The sequence below is a fragment of the Pipistrellus kuhlii genome, unplaced genomic scaffold (assembly GCF_014108245.1).
Source record: "Pipistrellus kuhlii isolate mPipKuh1 unplaced genomic scaffold, mPipKuh1.p scaffold_m20_p_81, whole genome shotgun sequence".
NCBI lineage: Eukaryota > Metazoa > Chordata > Mammalia > Chiroptera > Vespertilionidae > Pipistrellus > Pipistrellus kuhlii.
Genome location: NW_023425586.1, coordinates 957,141 through 983,727, shown reverse-complemented (window position 1 = coordinate 983,727; position 26,587 = coordinate 957,141). Strand labels below are relative to the sequence as shown.

Genomic DNA, 26,587 nt, shown 5'->3' with positions numbered 1-26,587 from the left:
GAGGCCGCGATGCGGTCCCTTGGGAAGGCGGCCAGCGGGAAGTGGAAGGCTTAGGACCCAGATCCCTGGGGCCGCCGTGCTGCCTCCCGGGTCAGTGAGCTCCCGGAGCAGGGCTTTCTGCCGGCTGTCCTGTCCGGCTGTCCGGCTGTCCGGCTGTCCTGTCCGGCGGCAGGAGGCACAGGCTCTCTCAGCAGCGTCTCTCAGTGAGGGGGTCGGGCCAGGGACCAGTGGGGGAGCCGGGGAGGGGCCGGGCGGGAGGCAGCTCTGCCTCTGGAAAGATGGCCAAGCTCCTGGGCTCGCTCCTCAGCCCGCAGGCCCGTGAGGAGGCTCGGCCCCGCCCCCGCACTCAGCCAGCCTGGCCTTCCTGGGGCGGCGCGGCCGTGTGTGCACGGCTGGGGAGGGCCTGCTCCTGCCCGCACTGCTCAGTCACAACGGTCCCTTCCGTCCAGAACACAGCCACGTGACCTTTGTGACCCTCAAGTGTGACTCCTCCAAGAAGAGGCGCCGGGGCCGGAAGTCCCCGTCCAAGGAGGTTGCCCACATCACGGCGGAGCTGGAGGTGGAGACAAAGGGGGAAGAGGCCTCAGGTGGGCGAGGGTCCTCGTGGGCTGTGGAGGGCGTCGGGGAGGCCCGCACATGGGGGTGGCAGGATCTGTGGGTGTGCCGCTGCTCCCGGCCCAGACACGGCTGTGGAGGTGGAGGCCGGGCAGGAGAAGACGGGCAGAAGAACTGCCTGGAGCCAAGATGGCAGGGGAGGCCCTGGGCCATGAGAGGAGCAGGGCTCAGGGCCAGGGATGCCACACGCCCCTCCACCCTCCCTGCCCTCATGGGGGCCAGAGGACTAACCCGCAGCCTCCCCAGAACAGCCAGTGAAAGCCTGTCCTCCTGGGCTCCCGGGGCTGGTGGTTCTGGCTCGTGTCTGGTGCCAACACCCTGCTCTTGGCTGTGAGGGGGTGGGGAGCTGGGAGAGGAGTGAGCTGTCAGCGATGTGGCTGTGTGTGCCCAGCCCCCTGGGCGCTGGAGAGCGGGGACCAGCCCAGTGCCGAGGAGCCTCCAGGGGGAGGGGCGTGAGAACAAATGGGCACCCCGGAAGTCCACCCAGAGAGGGCCATTGGATTCAGGGCTGGAAATCAAACTTCACGCCATGGAGGGGGGCGGGACTGGCACCTAGGCAGAGCGACTAGAAGAGGCCAGGGCACAGAGGGCAAGGCGCGACCTGTGTCAGGCAGGGAGGCTGAAAGCGGCGTTCACAGCGAGGGCCACGCCAGGAGGCCAGGGTGCCAGGCCGGGAGCTGGGCCCGTCCTGGGCCCGGGGCAGGTGTCTGAGCGGCAGCAGGAGCACCAGCAGGGGGTGTGCCTGGGGAGGGGAGTGTTGCAGTGGCGGCAGCCTGATTTCCATCAGATCTGCCGCGTGGCTCTGGGCAGGCGCTAGCTCTGGGAGCCTCAGTCTCCCCATCTGTCAGGTGGACACAGCCATGGTGCCCCGCCAGGGCTGCTGCGAGTGCGCTTCCAGAGTGGCCTGGCCCAGTGCGGTGCCGGCGCCGGCGGAGGGCGGAGGGCAGCCTGGGGAGAGGCACCTGGGGGACGGTGTGGGGGGTGTGACGTTCTCTTCGCTGCAGACACCTGCGAGGCGGACTGCGTGCGGCGGCGGGCCGAGCAGAGCGTGCAGGCGGCCATCAGGACGCTGCGGAAGGCCGTCAGCCGGCAGCTCTTCTCCGTCCAGCTGGCGGGCACCGAGTACGAGGTGGCCCAGCAGCCGGCCAAGGCCCCGGAGGGCCCGGGCGCGTGCGGCACAGGCCAGACGCTGCAGGACGGCACGTGCAGTGAGTCCGCCAGGCACAGCCACTTCCTTCTGCGTGGCCGGGAAAGGGCACACGAGGGAGGCGATGTGGGTCGAGAGAGCCACGGAAGGCGGAGGGGAGGGTCTGAGAGGACCCTCAGCAGGAGCGGCAGGAAGGGCCAGAGACCAGGTCTGGCCCCGGGGTCCTCGCAGGAGGCCCTGAGGCGCCAGCAGCCTCTCGCTCTGCCCGCAGTGGCCTGCGAGCCCGGGACCCACTTCCGCGGGGTCTCCGGCCGGTGTGTGCCGTGCGCGCCGGGCACCTTCCAGGACGGGGAAGGCCAGCTCAGCTGCACTCCGTGCCCCAGCAGCGACGGGCTCGGCCTGGCCGGTGCCCGCAACGTGTCTGAATGTGGAGGCAAGTGAGGGCCCAGCCAGGCGGGGAGAGTGGGGCGGGGCGGGGCGGGCCGCATGGCCTCCACTGAGGCTGCCGGAGCACAGCCGGAGCCCTGTGGCTTGGAAAAGCTCCGTGCCCCGCGCAGAGCTGTCCTGGCCGCTCGCAGGGTGCACTGCGGGCCAGAGGCGTCCACGCCCAGAGGGTCAGCGAGGGCGACTGCACTCTGCCCCGCAGCCCCGAAAGGACTTCACAGCCACAGCACCCGGCCACCTGCAGCTCCCTGTGCCTGTGGCAGAGGCACCGGGGCTTCGTGGCTGCCCAGTCCTGGTACATCTCGTGGAGCTCAAATCACATGGCCATGCTCTGGCACCTGCCTGGGCAGGAGCGGTGCATCGGCCCTGCAGCTGGTTTCGAAAGCCGTGGGCCCATTGCCTGGCACATTGGTTTGCAAAGAGCTTTTCCATGTGGTGCCCGCTCAGACTCCCCTGTGGAACGGGCCTCTCCCATCAGCCTCCCGCCCCTGGCCACCCAAGGGCCCGGGTGGGGAAAGGGTGCCTGAGATCCCGGGTTGGTGCTGGGGTCAGAGCCTGAGTCTGCAGGCTGCCCAGAGGGCGGTCCCTGCCCCCAGCGGGGATGGGACTGGCACGGAGTCGGAGTGGCCACCGCTGGGACAGAGAACCAGAGTCCGGCCTCCCCTCAGGCCATGCCAGGCAACACTCCGCTCTCCTTTCTGCTCGGGGCCATCCCCTCCCCCGCTCTGGCCCGGCCTGGCACACGGCCACGCAGGGTGAGCCCTGAGCTGTGAGCCCCGGGGCGGCCTGCCCTCGGGGACAGTCCCTCTGAGAGAAGTGACCGCCCCACACCCCATCTCCACTGCGGGCCCCACACACCCAGCGTCTCCTCCTGCCCCTGACATCCACAGATGGGTGGTGGCAGGCTCGGCACCCCAGGCTTCCTCCCCCAGGTCCCTCCCCAGCCACCCCAGCCTGGGTGCTCGGTGCCTTCCCAGGGGCAGAAGAGGCTGAGGGCAGGGCCTGAGGGAGCCGTGGCCTCTGTCTTCCAGGCCAGTGCTCTCCCGGCTCCTTCTCCGCTGACGGCTTCCGGCCCTGCCAGGCCTGCCCCGTGGGCACGTACCAGCCTGAGCCCGGGCGCACCGGCTGCTTCCCCTGCGGAGGGGGGCTGCTCACCAAGCACGAGGGCTCGGCCTCCTTCCAAGACTGCGAGGCCAAAGGTGAGGGCCCCCAGGCTGGCCGAGCGGCTCGGGGGCCATTTCCCGCCCACACCCCGGCTCAGGGGAGTCTGCAGCCATCGGGCTGGGCACTGGGACCGGCTCTGTGCACACACTGGGCAGGCGGCGGCCCCCACTCCGCTGTGGTCAGGGCTCCGAGCCCCGAGGTGAGGGGCTGCCAGCTCCTCTGAGCGCTCCGCGCAGCAGGCGGCGGGTGAGGGGCAGGAGGCAGCAGGGCCGTGGGGCCAGGTCAGTCACCCACTGGACACCCCGTCCCTCCAGGCCCACCAGCCTGCAGCCCCGCCACTCCTCCCCACTCGGCACAGGCACGCCTGGGGGAGCCCCTCTGGCGCCCCCATGTGCTGAGAACACGGGTTCCCTGAGCCCTCATTCTGAGGGCAGCAGCCCAGCTCTGTGCCCCCACTCCACTCCTGCCTCGTTTCCCCCCTGTGACTCAGCCCCATAGAACGAGGGTCTGACTCCACTTCCTCTCCCCCATTTTCTCCTGAACCCCCACCAGCCAGCCAGACTCACCCCACTGCTCCCCGAGAATGGCTCCCAGCAGGGCGGCCTCCAGGATCCCTGTGTGCCAGACCCCAAGTCCCTTCCCAGCAGCCCTTGGGGAACCCCACCCTGACCCCCACTTCCTCCCCGCATGCTCGTGAGGGGATGTGGGCCTCGAGGCGGACTCGGTCTGCACCCCACTCTCCTCCTCGCCCCCCACACACACTCAGACCCAGACCCCAGGGGCCCAGAGCGCTCTGCCTGGCTGTGCACAGGGGGAGGGCACTGGGCAGTGGGAAGGGCCTTGCTCTGCTGAGACCCCAGGGGCAGGAGGCCTCAGGGAGAAGGTCCCCCTAATGCCCCCCCACCCCCCAGTGCACTGCTCCCCCGGCCACCACTACAACACCACCTCCCACCGCTGCGTCCGCTGCCCCGTCGGCACCTACCAGCCCGAGTTCGGCCAGAACCACTGCATCGCCTGCCCCGGCAGCACCAGCACCGACTTCGACGGCTCCACCAACATCACCCGCTGCAAAAGTGGGCGCTGCTCCCGGCGGGCGCTGGGCGGGGCTGGGGGGGCTGGGGCCCTGCTCTCCGGCCTGGGCGCTGGGGGGCCCTGGGAGGGGCTGGGGGCGCTGGGCGGGGCTGGGGCCTGGGAGGGGCTGGAGCGCTGGGAGGGGCTGGGGGCGCTGGGCGGGGCTGGGGCCTGGGAGGGGCTGGGGCGCTGGGCGGGGCTGGGGCCTGGGAGGGGCTGGGGACGCTGGGAGGGGCTGGGGCCTGGGAGGGGCTGGGGGCGCTGGGAGAGGTGGGAGAGGCTGGGAGGGGCTGGGCGGGGCTGGGGCGCTAGGAGAGGTGGGAGGGGCGGGGCGGGGCGGGGCTGCTGAGGGCCCCGCCCGGCAGGGGCACCCACCAGCGGGTCTGACCGACCCCCGCGCCCACAGACCAGCACTGCGGCGGGGAGCTCGGCGACTACATGGGCTACATCGAGTCCCCCAACTACCCCGGCGACTACCCGGCCAACGCCGAGTGCGTGTGGCACATCTCCCCGCCCCCCAAGCGCAGGATCCTCATCGTGGTCCCCGAGATCTTCCTGCCCAGCGAGGACGAGTGCGGAGACGTGCTGGTCATGCGCAAGAGCGGTAGGTGCCGGGGCGGGCTCGGCACACGCCACCCTTCACCCGTCTATTTGTTCATTTTCCTCTAAATGTATTTTCTTCATTGATTTCAGAGAGGAAGCAGGAGAGAGAGAGAGAGAGAAACATCAGTGATGAGAGAGAATCACTGAGCGGCTGCCTCCTGCACGCCCCCCCTGAGGATGGAGCCCAGAGGCCAGGCATGTGCCCTTGGCCAGAATTGAACCTGGGGCCTTTGGTCTGCAGGCCGATGCTCTATCCACTGAGCCAAACTGGTGTGAATCCACTTGTCTGACTAAGCCGCGGGCTCTGTAGAGTTCTGTGGAAAGGTCTGGAAAGTTTCAGGGCACCCTGAGCATGGGAGTCAGGACCTGGTCCAGCTGGTCTCTATCCTGAGCGCACACGGTCCTGCCACACGGGCCAGGGTGAGACCCGGAGCGGCCCCTCCTCCTCAGACGCCTTCCTCTGAAGTTGGGGTGGCCTGGGGCAAAGGGCCAGGGTGTGCCCGCACACAGGATGCCCAGTGTTGGCAGCCCGCCCCTCCCTTCCCTCTCCCCCTGTTCCCAGCCTCCTGGCTCGTCACCCCCGTCAGTGGCCATGGGGAGTCCTCAGGTGGGCCCTCCCCACAGAACAGGGTGAGCCCAGAGGGCCACGCAGCCAGCGAGGCAGAGCTGCCCTCCAGTGACCCTAGGACCAGCTCTGTTCCTCCCAGTCGGCGGTGCCCACTGGGGCTCCTCCCAGTCAGAGGGCGGGAGGACACAGGCAGCCGCACAGACGCACCTGCTCCCGGGGCCTCGGCTGCCCCGGTGCAGACCGGCGGAGTGGGGCTGCTGAGCCCTGGCGCTGGGTCGCCCCCTCAGTGCAGCTGATAAGCCAGGAAACCCCACGTTCCCATAGGACCGAGGCCGCCAAGGGCCGGAGCCGCCTGGCTCCCAGGGGAATTCAGAGCCCGGCCTGGGCCCCTGGGCCCTGCCCGTGCTTGTCACCAGCCCCCGGCCCCCAGCTGCCCCGCTGCCCTCTGCTGTTCACACACAGGCTGAGCTCCAGGGAGCCAGCCTCTCCCCCCGCAAGGGCAGGGCCGGCAGGCTCCCAGGGAGCGGTGAGAAGGGGGCACCCAGGCCCTCAGGGAGGGTCTCCCCACGTCCGAGCCTTCACCTCGGCCTGGGCTCTGTGCTGGGTGCAGGCCTGAGCCCCGGCCTTGAGGCTCGGTGGCAGGGCAGTGACACCCTAGGGAGAGGCTGCAATGAAGGTTTGCCAGAGCAGAGTGGAGGCTCCCTGGAGGAGGGGGCATGGCAACGGGCTCAGAGGGACCATTGGGCATGGGGGTGAGGGAGGGAAGGGCATCTGAGGCAGAGGGAACAGTGTGGAGGCTAGAGAGAGGGGTCGTGGGCATGGTGAGGAGGGAGGAGCAGCGAAGGAAGGAAGGAAGAAAGGAAGGAAGGAAGGAAGAAAGGGAGGAGGGAGGGAGGCAGGAGGGAGGGAAGGGAGGAAGGAGGGAAGGAAGGGAGGGAGGGAAGGAAGGGAGGGAGGAGGGAGGGAGGGAAGGAAGGAGAGAAGGAAAGAAGGAGGGAAGGGAGGGAGGGAGGAGGGGGAGGGAGGGAAGGAAGGAAGAAAGGAGAAAGGAAGGAGGGAAGGAAAGAAAGAGAGAAGGAAGGGAGGGAGGAGGGAGAGAGGGAAGGAAGGAAAGAAGGAAGGGAGGGAGGGAAGAGGGAGGGAAGGAAGGAAGGAAGGAGAGAAGGAAAGAAGGAGGGAAGGGAGGGAGGGAGGAGTGGGAGGGAGGGAGGGAAGGAAGGAAGAAAGAGAAGGAAGGAGGGAGGGAAGGAAGGGAGGGAGGGAGGGAGGAGGGAGGGAGGGAAAGAAGGAAGGAAGGAGGGAGGGAGGGAGGGGAGAAAGGAATGAGAACTTAGATATTTGACTGCACGGTCAGTGTTTTATTCCCTATGCTCTACGATATTTAATATGTACTTAGTTAAGAGTTTCAAGGATGCAAAAGGATTCTAAGAGTCTGATAGAAAACTCCACTTGGTCCCTGGCGTGTCCTCACCCCCAGCCTCGCCCACGTCCATCACCACCTACGAGACCTGCCAGACTTACGAGCGGCCCATCGCCTTCACCTCCCGCTCCCGGAAGCTCTGGATCCAGTTCAAGTCCAACGAGGCCAACAGCGGGAAAGGCTTCCAGGTGCCCTACGTCACCTACGACGGTACGTGGGCACCTCCTGTGCCCAGGCCGGCCAGTCCGCACCCAGCCACATCCCACCGGCCTCAGGCTCCACCTGGGGGGCGGGCAGGCCCACGTGGGTCCGAGGCGCTGAGGAGGGAGCAGTTGGTGCAGGGTTTGAGGGTTAAATTGGAGTTTCCTAGCTCACCAAACCTCAGGGAGAACAGGGCGGGTGCAGGGCACTCAGGCCGGAGGCGGAGGGCCTGTGGCTGGCACAGGGGGGGCAGAGGCTGCGGGGAGCGGGCCTGTGGCTGGCACGGGGGGGGCAGAGGCTGCGGGGAGCGGGCCTGTGGCTGGCACGGGGGGGGCAGAGGCTGTGGGGAGCGGGCCTGTGGCTGGCACGGGGGGGGCAGAGGCTGCGGGGAGCGGGCCTGTGGCTGGCACAGGGGGGGCAGAGGCTGCGGGGAGCGGGCCGAGGGCCGGGAGCCCTCACCGCCTCCTTCCTCCGGGCCACAGAGGACTACCAGCAGCTGATCGAGGACATCGTCCGGGACGGGCGGCTCTACGCCTCGGAGAACCACCAGGAGATTTTGAAGGTGAGCGGGCTGCCCTATGGGAAGGGGTTCGTGCAGTCCCAGGACAGGCTGTGAGGTCCAGGGACCTCCCTGCCCCACCCCCCTAGTGAGGGAAGGTGGGGGTCAGAGGGCCCGGGGGTGGGGCTGAGACTGGCACGTCTGTCCTTCCAGACCAGGAGCTCAAGCACCGGCTCCCTGTGGGGTCAGGCCCCCGGCGGGGGTGTCCGGGGCAGTCCCTCCAGCTCCGAGCCCCTCTTCCTCTGGGGAGTAAGGAGGTTGACAGAGGTACCTTTAAACTCATGGAACCCAGTGCACCTTTGGGACGGACTCCCTCCTAATCCCATCCTTGGCCGAGACACAGAGCCACCTTGTCACAGAGGGGCTGCGACGTCAGACAGCTGACCCTGTCCAGGTCAAGACCCTGGGTCCTCACCAGAGAGGCCAGCCCCGGGCCCCGGGCTCAGCCCCTGCAGACAGCGCCCCGGCCCCGGGCTCAGCCCCTGCAGACAGCGCCCCGGGCCCCGGGCTCAGCCCCAGCAGACAGCGCCCCGGGCCCCGGGCTCAGCCCCTGCAGACAGCGCCCCGGGCCCCGGGCTCAGCCCCTGCAGACAGCGCCCCGGGCCCCGGGCTCCGCCCCTGCAGACAGCGCCCCGGGCCCCGGGCTCAGCCCCAGCAGACAGCGCCCCGGGCCCCGGGCTCAGCCCCTGCAGACAGCGCCCCGGCCCCGGGCTCAGCCCCTGCAGACAGCGCCCCGGGCCCCGGGCTCCGCCCCTGCAGACAGCGCCCCGGGCCCCGGGCTCCAGGCTCAGCCCCTGCAGACAGCGCCCCGGGCCCCGGGCTCAGCCCCTGCAGACAGCGCCCGCCCCGCCTGTGCTCAGCCCCTGCAGACAGCGCCCGCCCCGCCTGTGCTCGGCCCCAGCGGGCAGGCAGTGTGAGCGGAGAGGCCACAAACCTGAGGCTCGGGCTCGGAGCGCTCCTCTCCTCCGTGGGCCCATCTGCTGAGCGGGAACCGGAGGGTCATCCTGGCCTGTCAGTCTGTCCTGGAGACAGCGCCACCTCTTTCCGCTCACCTGTCCTCTGCCGCCTGGCCCTCTGCCCAGCATGGCCGCCGCCTGCTCGCAGGGCCTGGGCCTCCGCACCCTGACCTCCACTCACCAAGCCTCTTTCCTCAGTGCTGCCCACCAGCCTCTGCCCTCCCTGGCCAGGTCGCACTCAGAGTCCCAGGCCTTCCCGTCAGCCCTGCAGTCTCGGTGTCTGGGTGACAGTATTGGGTGCCCACCTCCTTGTGGCGGGCGCAGGGCCACCCCAGCACTCTGTCCCCGGCCTCTGGCAGCGCACCTGGCACACAGGAGCCACAGTGTTTCTCAAGGGCGGGAAGCCGCACGCACGTGTGTAAGAGGCCACGAGTGTGTGCTGGGTCCTGCCCATGTGACGAGCCCGGGCCTGGTGCTGCCTTCGCTGAGCCCCTTCCATGGGCCACACGCGGGGTCTCTGCGGGGCCCTCGGCACACCCCAGCCAGGCTCACTGCCCCTGAGGGTCTCCTTCCGGTCCCATCGCCCCCTTAGACCTGATCCCCTAGGATCCAAGAGGGATCCGGCTACAAAGCATGCAGAGGCCGCGGGAGGCAGCCCGAGGCAGGGTGCCGCTGAGCGGATGGCCTGTTGCTCATTGCTGTCTCCGCGCCCCCACCCCCCACCCTGTGCAGCCCTGAGAGGAGGGGCCCCTCACAGAGGAGTTACTTCAGGGGGCGGGCTGTTCCCTGGCGAGGGAGCAGGTTCTGGAACTGGTTTCAAATCCAGGTCTTCGGCCCCAAAGCCCGTGCTCTCTGCTCCGTGTCTGGTTTCCGGCAGTCTTTGCTTTGCCTTGTCTTCTGCAGAAGAATGCTTATTAAATGAAGGAGTACTGCAACTCCACAAGTTAAACCAGTGGACCGTTCTTTTTTTTTAAGAGTTTATTTGAGCCAAACTGACATATGCCGGGAGCAAGATCTCAAACGCTCCCCCTGTGGACTCTTAAAACCAATTGGAGCCTGCCAGCATGGCTCAGGGGTTGAGCATCCACCCATGAACCAGGAGGTCACGGTTCAGGACCAGGTCAGGGCACAGGCCTGGGTTGCAGGCTCGATCCCCAGTGCTGGGTGTGCAAGAGGCAGCCTATCAATGATTCTTATCATTGATGTTTCTATATCCCTCTCCATCTTTTTTCCTCTCTGAAATCAATAAAAATAGGTTTTTTGATTCAATAATTAAAAGTAAAAATCAGCTGAAATCGGTTTGGCTCAGTGGATAGAACAACGGCCTGCGGACTGAAAGGTCCCGGGTTCGATTCTGGTCAAGGGCATGTACCTTGGTTGTAGGCACATCCCCAGTGGGGGGCATGTAGGAGGCGGCTGATCAATGACACTCTCTCATTGATGTTTCTAACTATCTCTCTCTCTTCCTCTCTGTAAAAAAAAAAATCAATAAAATATATTTTAAAAAATAAAAGTAAAAATCATTTATGGCAGAGTGGGGGCTCCTGAAACTCACCAGCTAGCCAACATCTCCCCGCTGCCCCGCAGACACCCCACAGCCCCCCTCAGGCGCCCCGGGCACTGCAGAGGGGGCGGCCAGGGCCCTGCAGAAGGGGGTGGCCAGGCCCTGCAGCCCATCCCGCCCTCACGCGGCCGGCCGTGTCTTACACTTACAGGACAAAAAGCTGATCAAGGCGCTCTTCGACGTGCTGGCGCACCCCCAGAACTACTTCAAGGTCACGGCCCAGGAGTCCAAGGAGATGTTCCCGCGCTCCTTCATCAAGCTGCTGCGCTCCAAAGTGTCCCGCTTCCTGCGGCCCTACAAGTAGTGCCGTGCCCCCTCCTGCCGCAGCGCCCCTGCAGGTGAGGGGGCCTGCCCCCAGCGGAAGCCAAGCTCCACGGCCTCCACGTGGCCTGGGCTGCCCTTCAGGAAGCGCTGGCCAGCCTGCCGAGGGGAGACCCACCCCGGCAGAGACCCCAGCCCAGCCACGCCGCTCCCACTGCGCCCTGGGAAACTGCTTTCGGCAGCTTGCTCCCCCCTCCCTCCCCGCCTGCTGCTCCCGGGCCAGGCCCCCTGCACCTCCCGGCCACACAGGCGGCCCTGGCAGAGCACAGCCGGGAGACTGCCGGTGCCCCTCAAGTGACAGATACTCCGAGGCTGGGAGGGATGATGGGAGAACCCAGCCAGGCCTCGGAGAGAAGGGGTGAGGGCGCTGCAGGGCATTGGTAAGTGGGGAAGGCGCCCGAGGGGCGTCTGTACTGCAGGCCCCCGGCCGCAGGCCCAGGACACGCTGCCCTATGGTCAGCTCCACGGATTCTGGGGGACAGAGGAGCCGGGAGGGGCTGCAGATGAGTATTCTATGTGTACAAATATAAATACAAACACAGACTCTACTCCTGGGTGCTTCAGGGAAGGCCTCTGAACCCCGTGACCCCTCGTCTCCACCAACAGCGCGCCCAGCGGTCCCTTCCCCAGCTCGTCACTGCGCCCAGGGCCGCACCCGGTTATGGGGGGCGGGGCGGGGCGGGGGCGCGCTGTGGAGCGGTTCTTTGGGGCTGGGCTCTGACGCTTTCTGGAGTGCTGCCCTCAGATGGAGGCGGTTCCCCTCCTGTCCCCCCCCTCCCCCCCCCCCCCGGGGTGCAGGGCCTGAACTCGCCCTCAGGAGGGGCTGTGTCTGACCCGGAGGCATGGCCGCCGGAAGCAAGCCTTTCCCAACGGACACTGGCCCAGCACCCACTCCTTTTACTGGCGAAGGAGACAGGCCCAGGGAGGCAAGTGCCCGCCCCCCGGGGTCAGGGTTGGGGTTGGGGTTGGGGCCGGAGGCCCAGTCCCAGCGAAGCCCTCTTTGTTCTGTGCTGGCTGCCTCCCTCCCCCTCCCTCTTGGAGTCTCTGTTTAAAAAGGAGAGTCTGGGACCAGACTTACCAGGAAGCAGGCGCCTGGGATGGCACACACTGAGGCCTCCAGCAGGAGCCCGCGGGCACCAGGCACAGGGCGTGCGCAGGAGGTGGCTGCATTTTTAGGGTTAGCAGGCATTCAAATCCCAAGGAGCTCAGGAGAATCTTACAGTGACACCCTCCCCCCCCAGGCTGTTTCCTCCTCCACAATGCCCAGCCTGCATGAGCTCTGAGCTCGGGTGAGAAGGTCACGGCACCCTGTGGGGGGTCAGGATGGAGGCAGGCCAGCGAGGTTCCAGAAGGGGGGTAGCTGGTGACAAGGCGGATCAGGGTGGATTTACTGTCCAGACGAGGGCTTGGGACCCAGGAATGCCATTGCTATGACCCATCTCCGTACGGCAAGTCCCCTGAGTGCCATCAGCGCCTTCTCTGCCAAACCCAACTCCCGCTGGGGTCAGCACTTGGGTGGGTCATGGTCAGCGGAGGAGCCCCAGGGCCACACTGCCCTCCCCTCGTCCCCGTTCCCGAAAGCCAGCCCCGGATTCCGGAAAGAGGCCTGTCTCCCTGTCCAGCCCCTGGTCGTCCCTAGACAGGTGGCCCCAGCTCCTGCCTGGAGTGTGGCGGCGGGCGGGGGGGGGGGGGGGGGGGGGGCGGGGGGCGGAGGGCCGCGGGGGGGCGGGGGGCGGCGGGCGGGGGGGGGGCGGGGCGGGGGCGGCAGGCCGCGGGGGGGGGGGGGGGGCGGCGGGCGGGGGGGGGGGGGGGGGCGGGCGCGGGCCGGGGGAGAACTGGAATACTCCCTTTCGCACGCTCATCAGAGGTCACGAGGGCTGGGGAGGACCACGGTCACTGATTCAGAGAGAAAATGGTGGTCTCAGAAACGCCTGGCTGCGTCGGGGCTGGAAGCAAAGGGGCCACACTGGGTTCTGGGTGGCAGCGCGGCTAACGTGAGACCTGCAGGTGGAGGGCACCCCACGTGAGGGGCTGCCGAAAAGTGAACGTCGGGGTTCGAGTCCCATTTCTCCTCATGACTGGCCTCGGACCGGAGATGTTCCTCTGCTGGACTCTCACCTGGGAGTCACGGCCAGCAAGCCTCCGGGGACGTGGGCCCCTCCAAACCAGATGCGTGACCAATGGTGTGAGTGTGTGTGTGTGAGAGTGTGTGTGAGTGTGTGTGTGTGTGTGTGTGTGTGTGTGAGTGTGTGTGTGTGTGTGTGTGCGCGCGCGCGCGCGCGCGCGCGCGCGCGCGCGCGCGGCCATGGCTTCCTCAGGTTCTCAACCCTAAAAGGCTAATAACCACTACTCTCCTCAATAACGTGGAGAACAGAAGGAGAAACAATTTTACAAACTATATTAATAGTCCACATGAGCTATGGGAACACCGTGATTTAAATCTGAGGAACGCCCTGGCCAGTGTGACTCAGATCATTGGGCGTCAGCCCATTCACTGAAAGGTCACCGGTTCGATTCCCTGTCAGGGCATGTGCCCAGGTTGTGGGGCTCAATCCCTGGGTGGAGAGAGTACAGAAGGATCAATATTTCTTTTCTTCTTTTTTTCTTTTTTTTTTCTTTTTTAAATATTTTTATTGATTTTTTTACAGAGAGGAAAAGAGAGGGATAGAGAGTTAGAAACATCAATGAGAGAGAATCATTCATCAGCTGCCTCTTGCACACCCCCCACTGAGGATGTGCCCGCAACCAAGGTACATGCCCTTGACCGGAATCGAACCTGGGACCTTTCAGTCCGCAGGCGGCACTCTATCCACTGAGCCAAACCGGTTTCGGCAGTGTTTCTTACATCAATGTTTTTCTCTCCTCCCTTCCCCCACCCTTCTCCCTCTCTCTCTCTCTCTCTCTCTCTCTCTCTCTCTCTCCCTCCCTCCCTCCCTCCCTCCCTCTCTCCCTCCTCTCCCTCAAAAACAATAAAAACATATCTCAAAAAATGAAAATAGCCACCGCTGGCTTGGCTGCTGACTGAAGGGTCCCAGGTTTGATTCCAGTCAAGGGCACAGGCCTAGGTTGTAAGCTCAGTCCCCGGTGGCGGGCATGCAGGAGGCAGCCGATCAATGATTCTCTCTCATCGTTGATGTTTCTCTCTCCCTCTCCCTCTTCTTTCCTCTCTGACATCATTAAAATATATTTTTAAATAAAAGTCTATGGGAACTTCAGGGAATATGAACTGAAAGCATTCTCGAAGGTATTGTTCTTGTGTTCATCTGAAAAGCCAAACCATCCCCATTAATGTGCTGGCCCCACTGGCTGAGGAATTGTCCCAGAGTTGAAGCCAATTTGTATCAGTCATTAGATAGTTCCAACATTTCATCCAATTTGTGAGACTAAAATGAAGCTATCTGAAGTATGTTCTGCTCCAAGTGAAAAACTAGCATTATTGTGAATGCTGCTCAGCTAAGTTCAGTTAAAACGTTGAATAGTAAGGGCCCCTTTTTTGGCAATGACAATCTACATACATAAAAGGCTAAGTGACCAACGGTACTACTGACCAGCCTATACATATGACGTGCACTGGCAATATAAACATCACATGTGCGATACATATGAAGTTCTGGCGCCAATTGCAAGTGTGTTTCAATATGTCCTTGTTGGTCATGAATTTGGTTGACACTTCTATTATAAAGGGTGAATAGCAATATTAAAATTTCTTCTAATCAATTTCCTTTCAATGTGCACAGATCCATGCACCAGGCCGCCAGTGCCCATAAAAAATGGGATGTGGCCCAGCACAGACTAACATTCTTGGTAAATTCATTACCCCATGGAGCTGAAAGGCACGTGGGACTGGATGTGGTTAATACTTTCATCCAAACAAGCTGTTCAATTATACCAATTGAATTAAAAATCATGGTTGTCAAAATTTTACAACTATTTTTTTCTTTTTTTTAATATATTTTATTGATTTTTTTACAGAGAGGAAGAGAGAGAGAGAGAGCTAGAAACATCGATGAGAAAGAAACATCGACCAGTTGCCTCCTGTACACCTCCCACTGGGGATGTGCCCGCAACCAAGGTACATGCCCCGGACCGGAATCGAACCTGGGACCCTTCAATCCGCAGACCAACGCTCTATCCACTGAGCCAAACCGGTTTTGGCAAAATTTTACAAGTATTTTTTTCAATCCTCATCTGAGGATACATTCAAGAAGGTTTTTTGGGTGTTTTTTTTGTTTGTTTTTTGTTTTTTTTAGAGAGGAAAGAAGAGGGGATGAGAGAGAGAGAGAGAAGAGAGAAACATCAATTGGTTGCCTCCATTACATGCCCCAACCCAGGATCAAATCTGAAACCTGAGTATGTGCCTTGATCAGGAATCAAACCCTCCACCCTTTGGTGCACTGGACAACTTTCCAACTGAGCCATACAGACCTGGGCTTCAAGTATGCTTTTCATGGAGTAACTGAACCACAAACTGTGTGGGCCAAAGCTGATAAGTTAAAAAAAAAAAAAAACCTCCGCAGGGCAGTAATGTTGTTCTCTGTGCCCCTCATCAGCTGGAGTTCATAAGTTTAAGCCTCAGTTCAGTTTAAAACAAAGTACTGGTATTCACCAACCAAATCACAAAAATAAAAAAATAAAACCCCACAAACGCCAGCCTTGGAGCCTTTTAGCAAAATGCAATTATTACAAAGTTGCAGCGGGAAGCATCTCTGGAAGTGAGGAGGAGGCAGCAACTCTCCCTGGCACGGAGGTTCTCACTGGTCTGACTCACAGAGACAGACTAGCAAGAGAAAATAACCAAATGCTTTACATTCACATGGGAACCCGGAGTGCATGAGTCAGACACACACACACACACACACACCGCTCACACCACAGGTTCAGCGACAGCCAGGGGCAATGGGTGCCTGTGGCATCTGAGCTAGGGTGAGGGAAGCCGCCTGGGGCTTCAGGCCCTGCAGGTCCCTAAGGGCAGCTGTCAGCAGTCAGCAGTCTCCCCGCCTACAGACAGGTTTCCGGAGGCGGTCTGCCACCATCTCTCATGGGCAAGGCCGGGTTCGGATAGATAATGGGAGGTTGACACAGAAGTTTCTCTTCAGGGCGCAGGACTCGGTCGCCTTGAACTAATAACCCACATGGCCCTGGGGTCACCTTGGGGTGGCTCCATCTGAGCCCCCACAGAAGCAACAGAACTTGGGAAGTTGAAATGTCCAAAGAATGATTTTCAAGTTCAAAAATTACACCTTGAAATGTTTGGGCCACACCTCAACTTGTAAGGACCCCCCGCCCCCTCTAACTGCACACATCCGCACCACCGCCTAAATGTGAGGACTGAACGTGGTGAGACACTGGGGACCGGAGCCGGCGGCGGCTCTGCAGGCACCAGCCCGGCCACACGCGGCTCCGGCCTCGGTTTCTCCCTCGACACACAAGAGTCTCTTCCGGTTCCCACCGCTCCCGGCATCCCGCGGGGCAGTCACGTGGGAGAGAAAGCTCCGCCCCCAGGCACGCGGGCGCACAGCCCACGCACGCGCAGGTTCCACGCCCCCCCCCAACCATCCGCCACGCGACGCGCACTCTCGCACGCGCCTCCTCGGGCGGCGTGGCTCTCGGGTCCTGGGTCCCGCCCCTCGCGCCGGTGCGCCCGGCTGCCCGCAGTCGTGCGCTATCCGGAGGGTGGGTGTGCTCTTCCCCGCGGGGGGCGGGCCGCGGGGCGAGCTGAGGGGGGGCCCGCGGGGGGACGGGGCCGCGGGCGGCTAAGGGGGGGGGACTCCGGGGGGCGGGGCTGAGGGGGGCCGGAGGGGGCGGGGCCGCGGGCGGGGCGGGGCGGACTGGTGGGCGGGGCGGGCGGACTGGTGGGCGGGGCGGGGCGGACTGGCGGGCGGGCCGAGGTGGGCGGGCCGGGCCGCGGGCTGCGGCGGCCCCGGGCTCGGCGCGGCGGAGGCGCCATGGAGGCGGACGCGGGGCCGCTGCCCATGCCGGAGCCGGCGCCGAGCTCGGAGCAGGGCCCGGACCCCGAGGAGGATGCGCTGGCCGAGTTCGCGGCGCTGCACGGCCCGGCGCTGCGCGCGTCGGGGGTCCCGGAGCGGTACTGGGGCCGCCTGCTGCACAAGCTGGAGCACGAGGTGCGGGGGGGCGCCGGGCCCTGGCACGCGGGGCGCACCGCCCGGGCCCTCGCAGCGGAGGGTGTGGCCTGCGGGCGGCCCTGCCGGGGAACCGCGGGGGGTGGCGGCCGGAGGCGGCCGGGTCCGCGGGGAAAGGCGGGCGCGTGCGGGGGTGGGGGGTGGGGCTCGTGGTGCGCCCCGCGGGCCAGGTCGCAGGGCGCTGGGGGCGGTGTGGGCGGACGAGGCCGGAGATGCGGGCGGAGAGGAGCCAGCAGCGCCGCGGTGACCCGCTTAGACTGCGTCCCTGGCAGATTAGGGGCCGCCTAACGCGGGGCCTGCGAGGCTGCCGGGCCCGGACCTGGGCCGGTCCTGCCAGCACCGGGGCCGACCGAGGCCGCGCGGAACCCGGACTGAAGTGCAGCCAGGCTCCGGTGTGTGCCAGGCCCGGAGGAGTGAGAGCCATCACCCCATTACACAGATGAGAAAACTGAGGCTCGGGAAAGAGGAAGTGCCTCCCAAAGTTTGTCAGCCACTGCCTCCCTCTGGGAGAACAGGAGCCCGTGAATTTGTGCGGCTCTAATTCTGGGCCGTAAAATGCTTTCATGTTCCTCATTTGGCTGGAGCCTGACTCGCCCTCATTTTGCAGGTTAAAGAAAACAGTCTGGGAAATGGAGGACAAATCTAAAGGAAAAGGAAAAAGGCCTAGATCTGTGCAGGTTCTCCCTTTTTGTAAGGACAGTTCTGTTCTGCCCACCAGCTGCCCTGGCCTGGGCCTCCCCAGGGAGGGGGATGGTGCTGGAAGGTCTTAGCTAAGGGCTGGCCCCGGTTTGGGGGTTTGGGGTAGCTGGCCCCATGTTGAAGACGAGGCACTTTACTGGCCAGCTAGTGGGTCCTTCTTAGCTGGAACCAGGCCCCTTCTCCGGGGACTGCCTCCCGGGGCTGAGGCAGACTAAGGGGTGGAAGGTTTCTGTGTCTGCTGAGTTGGGGTTGGACCAAGTATCTTCCTGCTCCAAACACAGGAATTGCTGTAAAAAAGATACAATGTCAACTGCAGATACTGCATACCTATCTTTGTAACAGTGGCCATCCTCCCCCTCTCTCCCCTCCCCCTCCCAGTGACGTGCCCTCAATTCCGCCGTGTTTCCTGAGCACCGGCCCTGGTGGGGGGGACCCCAGCAGCTTGTTGGGATAAAGGTCCTCACTCCTCCAGCCCAGCCGGCCTCACGGGCAGTGAGCTCTGACGTGGGCAAGTCGCTCACCCAATGGGTGCTCACCCAGTGGGTCCTCCACCGGGGTCTCCCCCTGGCCGGGTGGCTCAGTTAGTCTGAGCGTCTTCCCCACAAAAGGTGTGGGCTTGATTCCCAGTCGGCGCACGTACCTAGGTGATGGGTCTGATCCCCAGTCTGGGCAAGTGTGGGAGGCAACCAGTGTTTCTCACATCCATGCCTGTCTCTCCCCCTTCCTCTCTCAAATCAATAAAACATCCTTTAAACACACACGCGCACACACACCCCTTAGAAACCGGCGGTCTTGGCAGAGGGCCAGGAAGGGGAAGCTAGTTGCCACCGGTGCCCCCTCCGCCCTGCCCACCCCTGCCGGCCCAGTGTTTTTCCGTGGCCTCGTGCCGCTCTGAGCGATGGGCAGAGGTGAGTCACGCTGTGCCTGACCCGCCCTGCACCCATTGTTTCAGGGGACCCGCTGCTGTGAACCCACGCGAGGGCACACCCAGCACAGGCACCTGCCTCGGGGATGGGTCCCCCAGTTCCATCCACAAGGCGGTGACCCCTAGGCCTCGGAAAGGCTGGGGAAGTGCTTAAAATGAGAACAAATTTCAGCACTTCCCCCGGGGAGGGACTGGTCACTCCACCCCACAGCCTGGGGGAAGCCAGCCCTGAGGACGCCCTCTCCCCCCAGGCCTCGGGCTGCCCCCCCATGCACCCTGGCCCCTGACTGTGTGTCCTCCCCCCTCCCCCCCGCCGTAAAAGCTCCAGGCCCAGCCCCAGTCCTCTCAAACGGCCCAGACCACTTCTCTGCCGCTGGCCCAGCTCCCTGGGCAGGATCCCGGAGCTGTCGGAGTCCCGGTGGCTGCTGGGGGAATTTTCATCTTTTTTAAATAACTGTGAGAAGTAAGTTTTCGGGAGAGCTGGCCTTTGCTGTGCCCCGCTGTGTTGGCCTGGCCGGCAGAGCTGCCCCCGAAGGCGATGGACCCCCTCCCCCACCCCGCGCCAGGCCTCAGAGTGGCGTGCTGGGGGCAGGTGCCTTCGGAGCACTTGCTGGGCTCTGGGTCCCGCTCTGTGTGCATTCATCATGACCCTCCAACCACCCTCTGAGGTGGGAACAAACGTGCCAACGTGCGGATGGGGAAACTGAGGCGCGGCCTGAGGCCACGTAGCCCGGCTCCAAGCACGGGGCTGCCGCCGCATCCCGCTGCACGCGGCTGGCAGTTGCCCTTTGCCGGGGGAACCCGGCGACCAAGGCCTTTATCTCCCCGGCCCGGACCTCAGGAGACCAGCCCCGACCCCGGCCACGCTTCCTGCGGGCCTGGCTGTTTTTATGGGGGGCTGGGGGGCTGGCGCTCGGTGGCCACAGGAGGCTGGACACCTGCTTTCCTCTGGGTTCTCTCCGCTGCCCCGCTGCTTGATGAGTTAGTTCCTCTGCTGAGAGCACAAAGGGGGGGAGATCCCGAGATCTTGACCTTCATTTGCTTCCAGTGTGATCAGTCCCCCCCCCCCCCACACACACACACACACACACTCTGCCTCGTGACTTGTTTTCCCCGTGCAGCTGGGCCGGAGTAGACAAGACCCGGACACGTTCCTGCAGGCCTGCTTCTCAGCGTGGCCCCGCGGAGTAGGCGGGGTCCCAGCTCTGACTGTGCTCTCTTTAGGAGCCCCAGTTTCCCCACCTGTGAAATGGGTGGATGGCGGTCCGGAGGCCGGGAGCGGCAGGCCGGCTGCGGGAGGGCTCCGGGCTGGGCGTCCCCTGACCCTCGCGCTGTGCTCCAGGTGTTCGACGCCGGGGACATGTTCGGGATCATGCAGGTGGAGGAGGTGGAGGAGGACGGTGAGGACGAGGCCGCGCGGGAAGCACACAGGAAGAAGCCCAACCCGGGCAGCGAGCTCTGCTACAAGGTCATCGTGACCAACGAGAACGGGCTGCGGGCGGACGACCCCAACAGGTAGGCCTGGGCGGGACCGCCCCCGCGGGGGGCTGTCGGGGCCGCTTCCTCTCAGGTCTCCCGAGGACCCGCTCAGGTGCCAAACCCCGGCTGCCCACGTGCCTGGGTCAACAGCGTGGCACAGGGCGGGCGGGAGTGGGTCTGCGGCTGTAAGAACGTGAGCAGCTTATCCTTGTTACTGATTAGGTATTGTATTCCCTGCAGACAGCTGTAGCCGAACTTTTATCCCACCCTGTGCTTCCTGTAACCTGCCACACCCTGCGTGAGCTCAGTCATCTCTAGCCTAACCGGGGAGTCCCCTTTTTAATTACCCGACGTACAACGGGCGCATACTCTTCCACTAGGACGTGTTAGTACGTCACACCCAGCGGACATAATTTTATATTATTATTTTTTTATTTATACTTAATTAAAATAAATGAAATACATATTTTTTCGTTTATTTATATATAAAGCACAGAGGAAAATACAAAATTACAAACAAATAGAAAAGAATACCAACAAAAAAATGGAAACATCGAATTAAAAATTATAAATTTTACAAACAATTATAAAGATTACAGCCGAAGCCAGTTTGGCTCAGCGGTAGAGCGTCGGTCTGCGGACTGAAAGGTCCCGGGTTCGATTCCGGCCAAGGGCATGTACATTGGTTGCGGGCACATCCCCGGTAGGGGTTGTGCAAGAGGCAGCTGGTTGATGTTTCTCTCTCATTGATGTTTCTAGCTCTCTATCTCTCTCCCTTCCTCTCTGTAAGAAAATCAATAAAATGTATTTTTTTTTTAAAAAAAGATTACAAAAAAATATATACCGTCTCTCTCAGGGCGCAACATATATTTCAAGGACGTATTCATATGTCCTACCCGTTCCTGATAGTGTTTATGTTTGACGTATTTATAGGTCCTGCTCGGTTAACAGGCTAGTTACTTACAATACCAACTACAGCCTAACGTGTGTAAGCTGCTGTGCTCTGGTTTAGGGAACCGTGGTCAAAGTGTCTGTGCCTGCTCCGTCCTGATGCCACCTTCGTGGGCCTGACCACACAGCTCGCCGACGGGCTGGAGAGGGCCAGCTGTGCAAGCTCAGAGTCAAGACTGCCGAGCCTGCCAGCCAGCCTGAGACCGGGCACTCGGCCGTCCCGTCATTTTAGCCAGGGCACATGCCAGGCCCGCTCACCTGTTTGTGTGGCAGCCCTGTCCTGGAGGCAGGAGGCGGGCATGGCCTCGTCCCCGCCTCAGCCCCTCCGCGCTGTCTGGGCGCCCTGCAGCCCTCCCCCTCCCCCGCACCCCGGGCTCCTCCTGGAAACCAGGGCCTGGGTGTCCATGTGTGTGGGGACCTGGGGCCTTGCCCGAAAGAAGGCCGTGGTGCCTCCCAGGCGGTGCCCGAGGGCCTGGCACGCACGGTGAGCTCCGCCGGCCGCCAGCCTGTGAGCCTGTGCGTTGGCTGCACGGCGTGGCCGGGCTGTAGGCACAGGTGGGGGCGGCGGGCAGTCACTCGGTTACGGTGGTCGCTGTAACAGTCACGGCGCTCAGGCAGCGCTGTGTGCTCCGTCTCCTGCTGCTCCTCGGCCGGGGTGGGTCGTGGCCCTGCTGTCCTGTGTGAGAAACCGGTGGCGGCACGTGCCCGGCCACACCTGAGCGGTCGGGGGAGTGCAGGTCCAGGCCGCAGCCCCACCCCTCCTCCTCTCGCGGTGCCCGCGTGGCAGCCTCGCCCCCTGGCCTGTGCCCGCAGCATCTTCCTCGTCGACCACGCCTGGACGTGCCACGTGGAGCACGCCCGCCAGCAGCTGCAGCAGATCCCGGGGCTGCTGCACCGCATGGCCAGCCTCATGGGCATCGAGTTCCACGGGGAGCTGCCCGGCGCCGCGGCCGTGGACCAGGTGCTGGAGGAGATGTGGAAGTTCAACCAGACCTACCAGCTGTCCCACGGGGTGAGTGGGGGGGCCGCCAGAGGGCGGCCAGGAGCCCAGGCCCAGCCGCCTCCACCCCACCGTGAGCAAGCGCCCCTTCCCCGTGGCTTCCTCGTGGGCCTGGTACCGCCTCACACCAGCCAACGCCAGGGCCCCGGGGTCTGCGTGGACATAGCTCACGGGGCGCCCCGCTCAGACCCCTGCCCGTGGGCTGCCTCTTTCCCGGCGCCTTCCGGAGACGGGCAGAGTCCTGCCAGCACGTGTCCTCGGGCTGTCGGCACAGCCCCCGGCCCACGTGCGGGTTGGGAAGAACAGGTTGTCTCTCAGAACCTCAGCTTTGGTGTCCCCTCCCCTGAACAACAAGTCTCCCGTCTGCCCCCTCCCCCAGCCCTGGCCAGACACAAGACCCCACGCACCTTCACCCTGACTGCGGCCTGGGTCCCCGTCTGCCAGGAGGGGCCCTGGTCCAGGGGCTGGAGTCTGCACTCAGAGCGCTGGTGGTGGGTGGGCAGAGGGGGGCCGTGGACGGGCGGAGGGGGCCGTGGACGGGTGTGTGGACGGGCGGAGGGGGCCGTGGACGGGTGTGTGGACGGGCGGAGGGGGCCGTGGAAGGCTGTGGACGGGCGGAGGGGGCCGTAGACGGGCGGAGGGGGCCGTGGACGGGTGTGTGGACGGGCGGAGGGGGCCGTGGAAGGCTGTGGACGGGCGGAGGGGGCCGTGGACGAGGCCGTTCCCCGCCCGCAGACGGCCGAGGAGAAGGTGCCGGTGTGGTACATCATGGACGAGTTCGGCTCGCGCATCCAGCACGCGGACGAGCCCAGCTTCGGCGCGGTGCCCTTCTTCTACATGCCCCAGCAGGTGGCCTACACGCTGCTGTGGCCGCTCCGGGACCTGGACACGGGCGGTAAGTCAGCGCCCCACAGCCATGGCCAGCCGCCTCCTGCCCCCCCTGACGGCCCCATGTCTCCTCCCCTGACGGCCCCATGTCTCCCCCACACACACACACGGCCCAATGTCTCCTCCCCTCCCCCTTGAAGGCCCAATATCTCTCCCCCCCCTGACGGCCCGATGTCTTCCCCCCCCCCTGCCCTGACGGCCTGATGTCTCTTCCCCCCCCCCACAGCCCGATGTCTCCTCCCCCCTGACGGCCCGATGTCTTCCCCCCCACCCCACGGCCCGATGTCTCTCCCCCCCCCCCCCACGGCCCGATGTCTCCCCCCCCCCTGCCCTGACGGCCTGATGTCTCTTCCCCCCCCTCCCCCCGACGGCCCGATGTCTCACCGCCCCCCCCCCCGCCCTGACGGCCTGATGTCTTTTCCCCCCCCCCTGACGGCCCGATGTCTCCCCCCCCCCCCCCCCATGTCTCCTGCAGAGGAGGTGACCCGGGACTTCGCCTACGGAGAGACGGACCCCCTGATCCGGAGGTGCATGCTGCTGCCTTGGGTGCCCTCCGACCTGCAGGACGTGAGCTCCCGCACGCCTGAGCCACCCGCCGAGTACTACCAGGTGCGCCTCCCCGGTCCCCCTGCCCGGGCCTGGGGGTGTTCAGGAGCACCCTCCACCCGTCACCAGATGTTGCTGACACCAGCTCCGGGGTGTGGGGGGGAGGGGAGCGTCTGAGAGACCAGGGCTCGGAGCTCAGGCCTGTGGCTGCTCCGCTCGGGCAGAGGGGCGGGGGCTGGGCCTGGTGATGGGGGCTGCTCTCCCGGCTTCGTTCCCGCATCTCCTGGCCCCGCCCTCCGGGCACAGGGCGGCGCTGTGTTCACCCGCCGGCAGCGCACAGATCCGGGCCGGAGCCCGGTAAGGAGCGGTCCCTGCCGGGCACAAGGTGCTTCAGTCTGGGCACGGCCCCGGCCTCACACGTGCCGGCTGCGGGGGGCCAGCTCCGGGAGCCGGGTGGAGAGGCCTGGGGGAGCGGGGACAGGGCCTGTAGGAGCACAGCCACTGCCAGGGCCAGGCGGAGCTCAGCACCGGCCCCCTCCCTCCCCTGCCCTCGGCGCCTGCCGCTGCCTGCTGTTGGCCGGTCCCGGTTGGAAACCGGCAGCGAGGGAGCCGGTGCTGAGCCGTTCAGGGGCTCCTCCTGCTGGGGTCCTTACAACCACGGGGTCAGCAGTCCTGCCTTTGCCTTCGTTGTACTGAGGACGAGGAAACAGGCACAGAGAGGCTAAGTAACTTGCCAAAGGTCACACAGCAGGTGGGAGAACCGAGTCCAAAACCAAGGGCACCTGATGGCTTCCGTGCCTGAGCGGCGCTGGCTGTTTGACCGCATCGGCCCCGTCTGGCTGAGCTGTGCTCCAGGCCTTAGTTATCGCCGGGAGCAGCCGCTCCAGCTTCAAACAGACGTGCATCATCCCGCCGTCTGCCGGGAGGCACCGGCTCGGAGGCCGGGGCGGAGACTGGTGTGGCTGCGGGTGGAGGCCTCGGCCTCCATGGGCCGCCCACGGGGTGGCGGCTCCCTGCTCAGAGCAGGAGAACAGGAGAAGGGAGGAAGCCCAGGCCGTGGGTGAACTTGAACTTGCACAATGTTGTTCCACTTCCTGTTGGTTGAAAGCAGCTCATCAGCCCGCACACACGGGCAGGCGGATGAAGCCCTTTTCAGGGGGTCAGAGTCGGGGGGGGGGCGGGGGGGTGTCCTTGCCCACCACACTGCCCAGGCTGGGCGCCCCTCCGGGCAGGCTGGGCATCTGCCGCTGGGCGTGGAGGTGGGTTGAGAAACAGGCTGCCCAGCAGCTGCGAGCCTCAAGCCCAGACCCCGGGCAAGGGCAGGGGTGGGGTGGGAGCTCTGGGGAGACGCTCCACTGAGGGCTGGGTGTGCCCCAGGTCCTGAGCCCTGGGGTGCGGGGATGGGAGGCGGGGAAGTGAGACTGGCTTCCTTTCTCGAACGCTGTCTCCACCTCCCACGTCTCCCCTCCAGGCCATTCTGAAGGAGAACAGGGAGAAGCTGCCACTGGCCATCGATGCGGCCGTGTATCCCAGCGACCACATCTTCAGGTGCGTTCCCTCCACAGACCCCCCCCACCTTCCACAGACCCCCCCACCCTCCGCAGACCCTCACACCCTCCACAGACCCCCCCACCCTCCACAGACCCCCCCCACCCTCCACAGACCCTCCCTCACCCTCCACAGACCCCCCACCCTCCGCAGACCCCCCACCCTCCACAGACCCCCACACCCTCCACACCCCCCCACCCTCCACAGACCCCCACACCCTCCACAGACCCCCCCCCACCCTCCGCAGACCCCCCCACCCTCCGCAGACCCCCCCACCCTCCACAGACCCCCCCACCCTCCACAGACCCCCCACCCTCCACAGACCCCCCCCACCCTCCACAGACCCTCCCTCACCCTCCGCAGACCCCCCCCACCCTCCACAGACCCTCCCTCACCCTCCACAGACCCACCCTCCACACACCCCCACCCTCCACACACCCACACCCTCCACAGACCCCCCCACCCTCCACAGACCCCCCTCACCCTCCACAGACCCTCCCTCACCCTCCGCAGACCCCCCTCACCCTCCACACACCCCCACCCTCCACAGACCTCCCACCCTCCGCAGACCCCCCTCACCCTCCACACACCCCCACCCTCCACAGACCCCCCCCACCCTCAGCAGACCCCCCACCCTCCATAGACCCCCGCACCCTCCGCAGACCCCCCACCCTCCACGGCTCCCACAACCACCCGCTCAGCGCGGCGCTCCTAGGCCTGCCCTGTCCTGGGGGCCCCGTGACGACTGAGATGCCAGAGTGGGGTTCTCAGGGTCACAGAATGCCACGGGCAGTGAGGGTGAGCGGCCCCGGAGGGAGATTTTAAAGTCCCTCGAGGAGCAGTGAGTGCCTTTGGCAGGCGGAGGGCCCGGAGCTGGGTCTGCCCGCCCTGCCCTGGGCACGGAGTGTCGTGTGCCCACTGCTCCGCAGACTGCTGTGTGGCCCGGGCTCGGTGTGTTCTGTCCCCGAGTACACACAGCCAGGCCCGTGCGTGCCGCTCCAAGGGCTGGGAGCCGTGCGGGCACCTCGAGGGCAGTGGGCTGCCAGGCGGGCTGCGCCATGGCCTCGGTGGCATCCTCAGGTGTGGGCTGGCAGTGGCATGAGCCAGGCAGCAGGCTCAGCCGGCCCGGAGCAGGGATGGTCCATTCTACAGACGAGGAAGTGGGGTGCAGAGCCCCACCCCATGTGGACAGGCTCAGGGCGGGTCCCGCACAGCGGGGACTGGCCTCTCCTCCAGTGGGAGCCCCGCCAGCTGCCCAGACCTGTCCAGCAGAAAGAGCAGCATCCCCCCACCCCATGCCAGTCCTGGGCTTCCTCCCGCTGCGCGGCCCTGGTCCCCTCTCCCGGGACCCGCAGCCCCAGCCCTGCCGGCAGCCCCCGCTCCTCTCTCTCCTCCCTCCTGCCGCCGCCTCAGCCCCGGCAGGCAGGCGCCAGGTCCTACCACACCTCTGCCCAGGGCCAGGCAGGGCGGGCACAGGTGGGGTGGAGGCCTTGTCCAGGGCACGGCCTGAGCAGCACGCTCCCTGGGGCTCCTGGGCGCCGGCTCCTGAGGGGCAGGCTCCCGGTGAGTCTGGGCAGTGGTGTCACAGTCCCTGCGTGTCTGCGGAGGGAAGAGCCGTTCTGACCCTCCGGTTACCCGTCTCACCAGGGGGGAGAGCGGGTTGTAGGGTCCGTAACCTGTCTCCACGGCCGGGGGTCCCACCCCTGACCGCCCGCCCCCCGCCCCGACTGCCCGCCCCCCGCCCCTGACCGCCCGCCCCCCGCCCCGACCGCCCACCC

At 64.9% G+C, this 26,587-nt stretch overlaps 2 protein-coding genes across 6 annotated transcripts in view; both read left to right on the top strand.

The window, feature by feature from the left end:
• SCUBE1 (signal peptide, CUB domain and EGF like domain containing 1) overlaps positions 1-11,176 on the top strand; it is an 80,847-nt gene extending 69,671 nt beyond the window's left edge. For all 4 annotated transcript variants that reach the window (XM_036425499.2, XM_045577070.1, XM_036425501.2 and 1 more), the window contains 9 exons: positions 450-587; positions 1,620-1,823; positions 2,034-2,195; positions 3,238-3,405; positions 4,282-4,443; positions 4,848-5,045; positions 7,090-7,242; positions 7,716-7,795; positions 10,464-11,176. In XM_036425499.2, coding sequence (XP_036281392.1) covers positions 450-587; positions 1,620-1,823; positions 2,034-2,195; positions 3,238-3,405; positions 4,282-4,443; positions 4,848-5,045; positions 7,090-7,242; positions 7,716-7,795; positions 10,464-10,616 — 1,418 coding nt within the window. In that variant the 3' untranslated portion in view covers positions 10,617-11,176. The remainder of the gene's footprint in view (positions 1-449; positions 588-1,619; positions 1,824-2,033; positions 2,196-3,237; positions 3,406-4,281; positions 4,444-4,847; positions 5,046-7,089; positions 7,243-7,715; positions 7,796-10,463) is intronic.
• A 5,341-nt stretch (positions 11,177-16,517) lies between these two features.
• TTLL12 (tubulin tyrosine ligase like 12) overlaps positions 16,518-26,587 on the top strand; it is a 23,336-nt gene continuing 13,266 nt past the window's right edge. For both annotated transcript variants that reach the window (XM_045577036.1, XM_036425497.2), the window contains exons 1-6: positions 16,518-16,755; positions 19,740-19,912; positions 21,641-21,839; positions 22,563-22,722; positions 23,191-23,324; positions 24,733-24,809. In XM_045577036.1, coding sequence (XP_045432992.1) covers positions 16,579-16,755; positions 19,740-19,912; positions 21,641-21,839; positions 22,563-22,722; positions 23,191-23,324; positions 24,733-24,809 — 920 coding nt within the window. In that variant the 5' untranslated portion in view covers positions 16,518-16,578. The remainder of the gene's footprint in view (positions 16,756-19,739; positions 19,913-21,640; positions 21,840-22,562; positions 22,723-23,190; positions 23,325-24,732; positions 24,810-26,587) is intronic.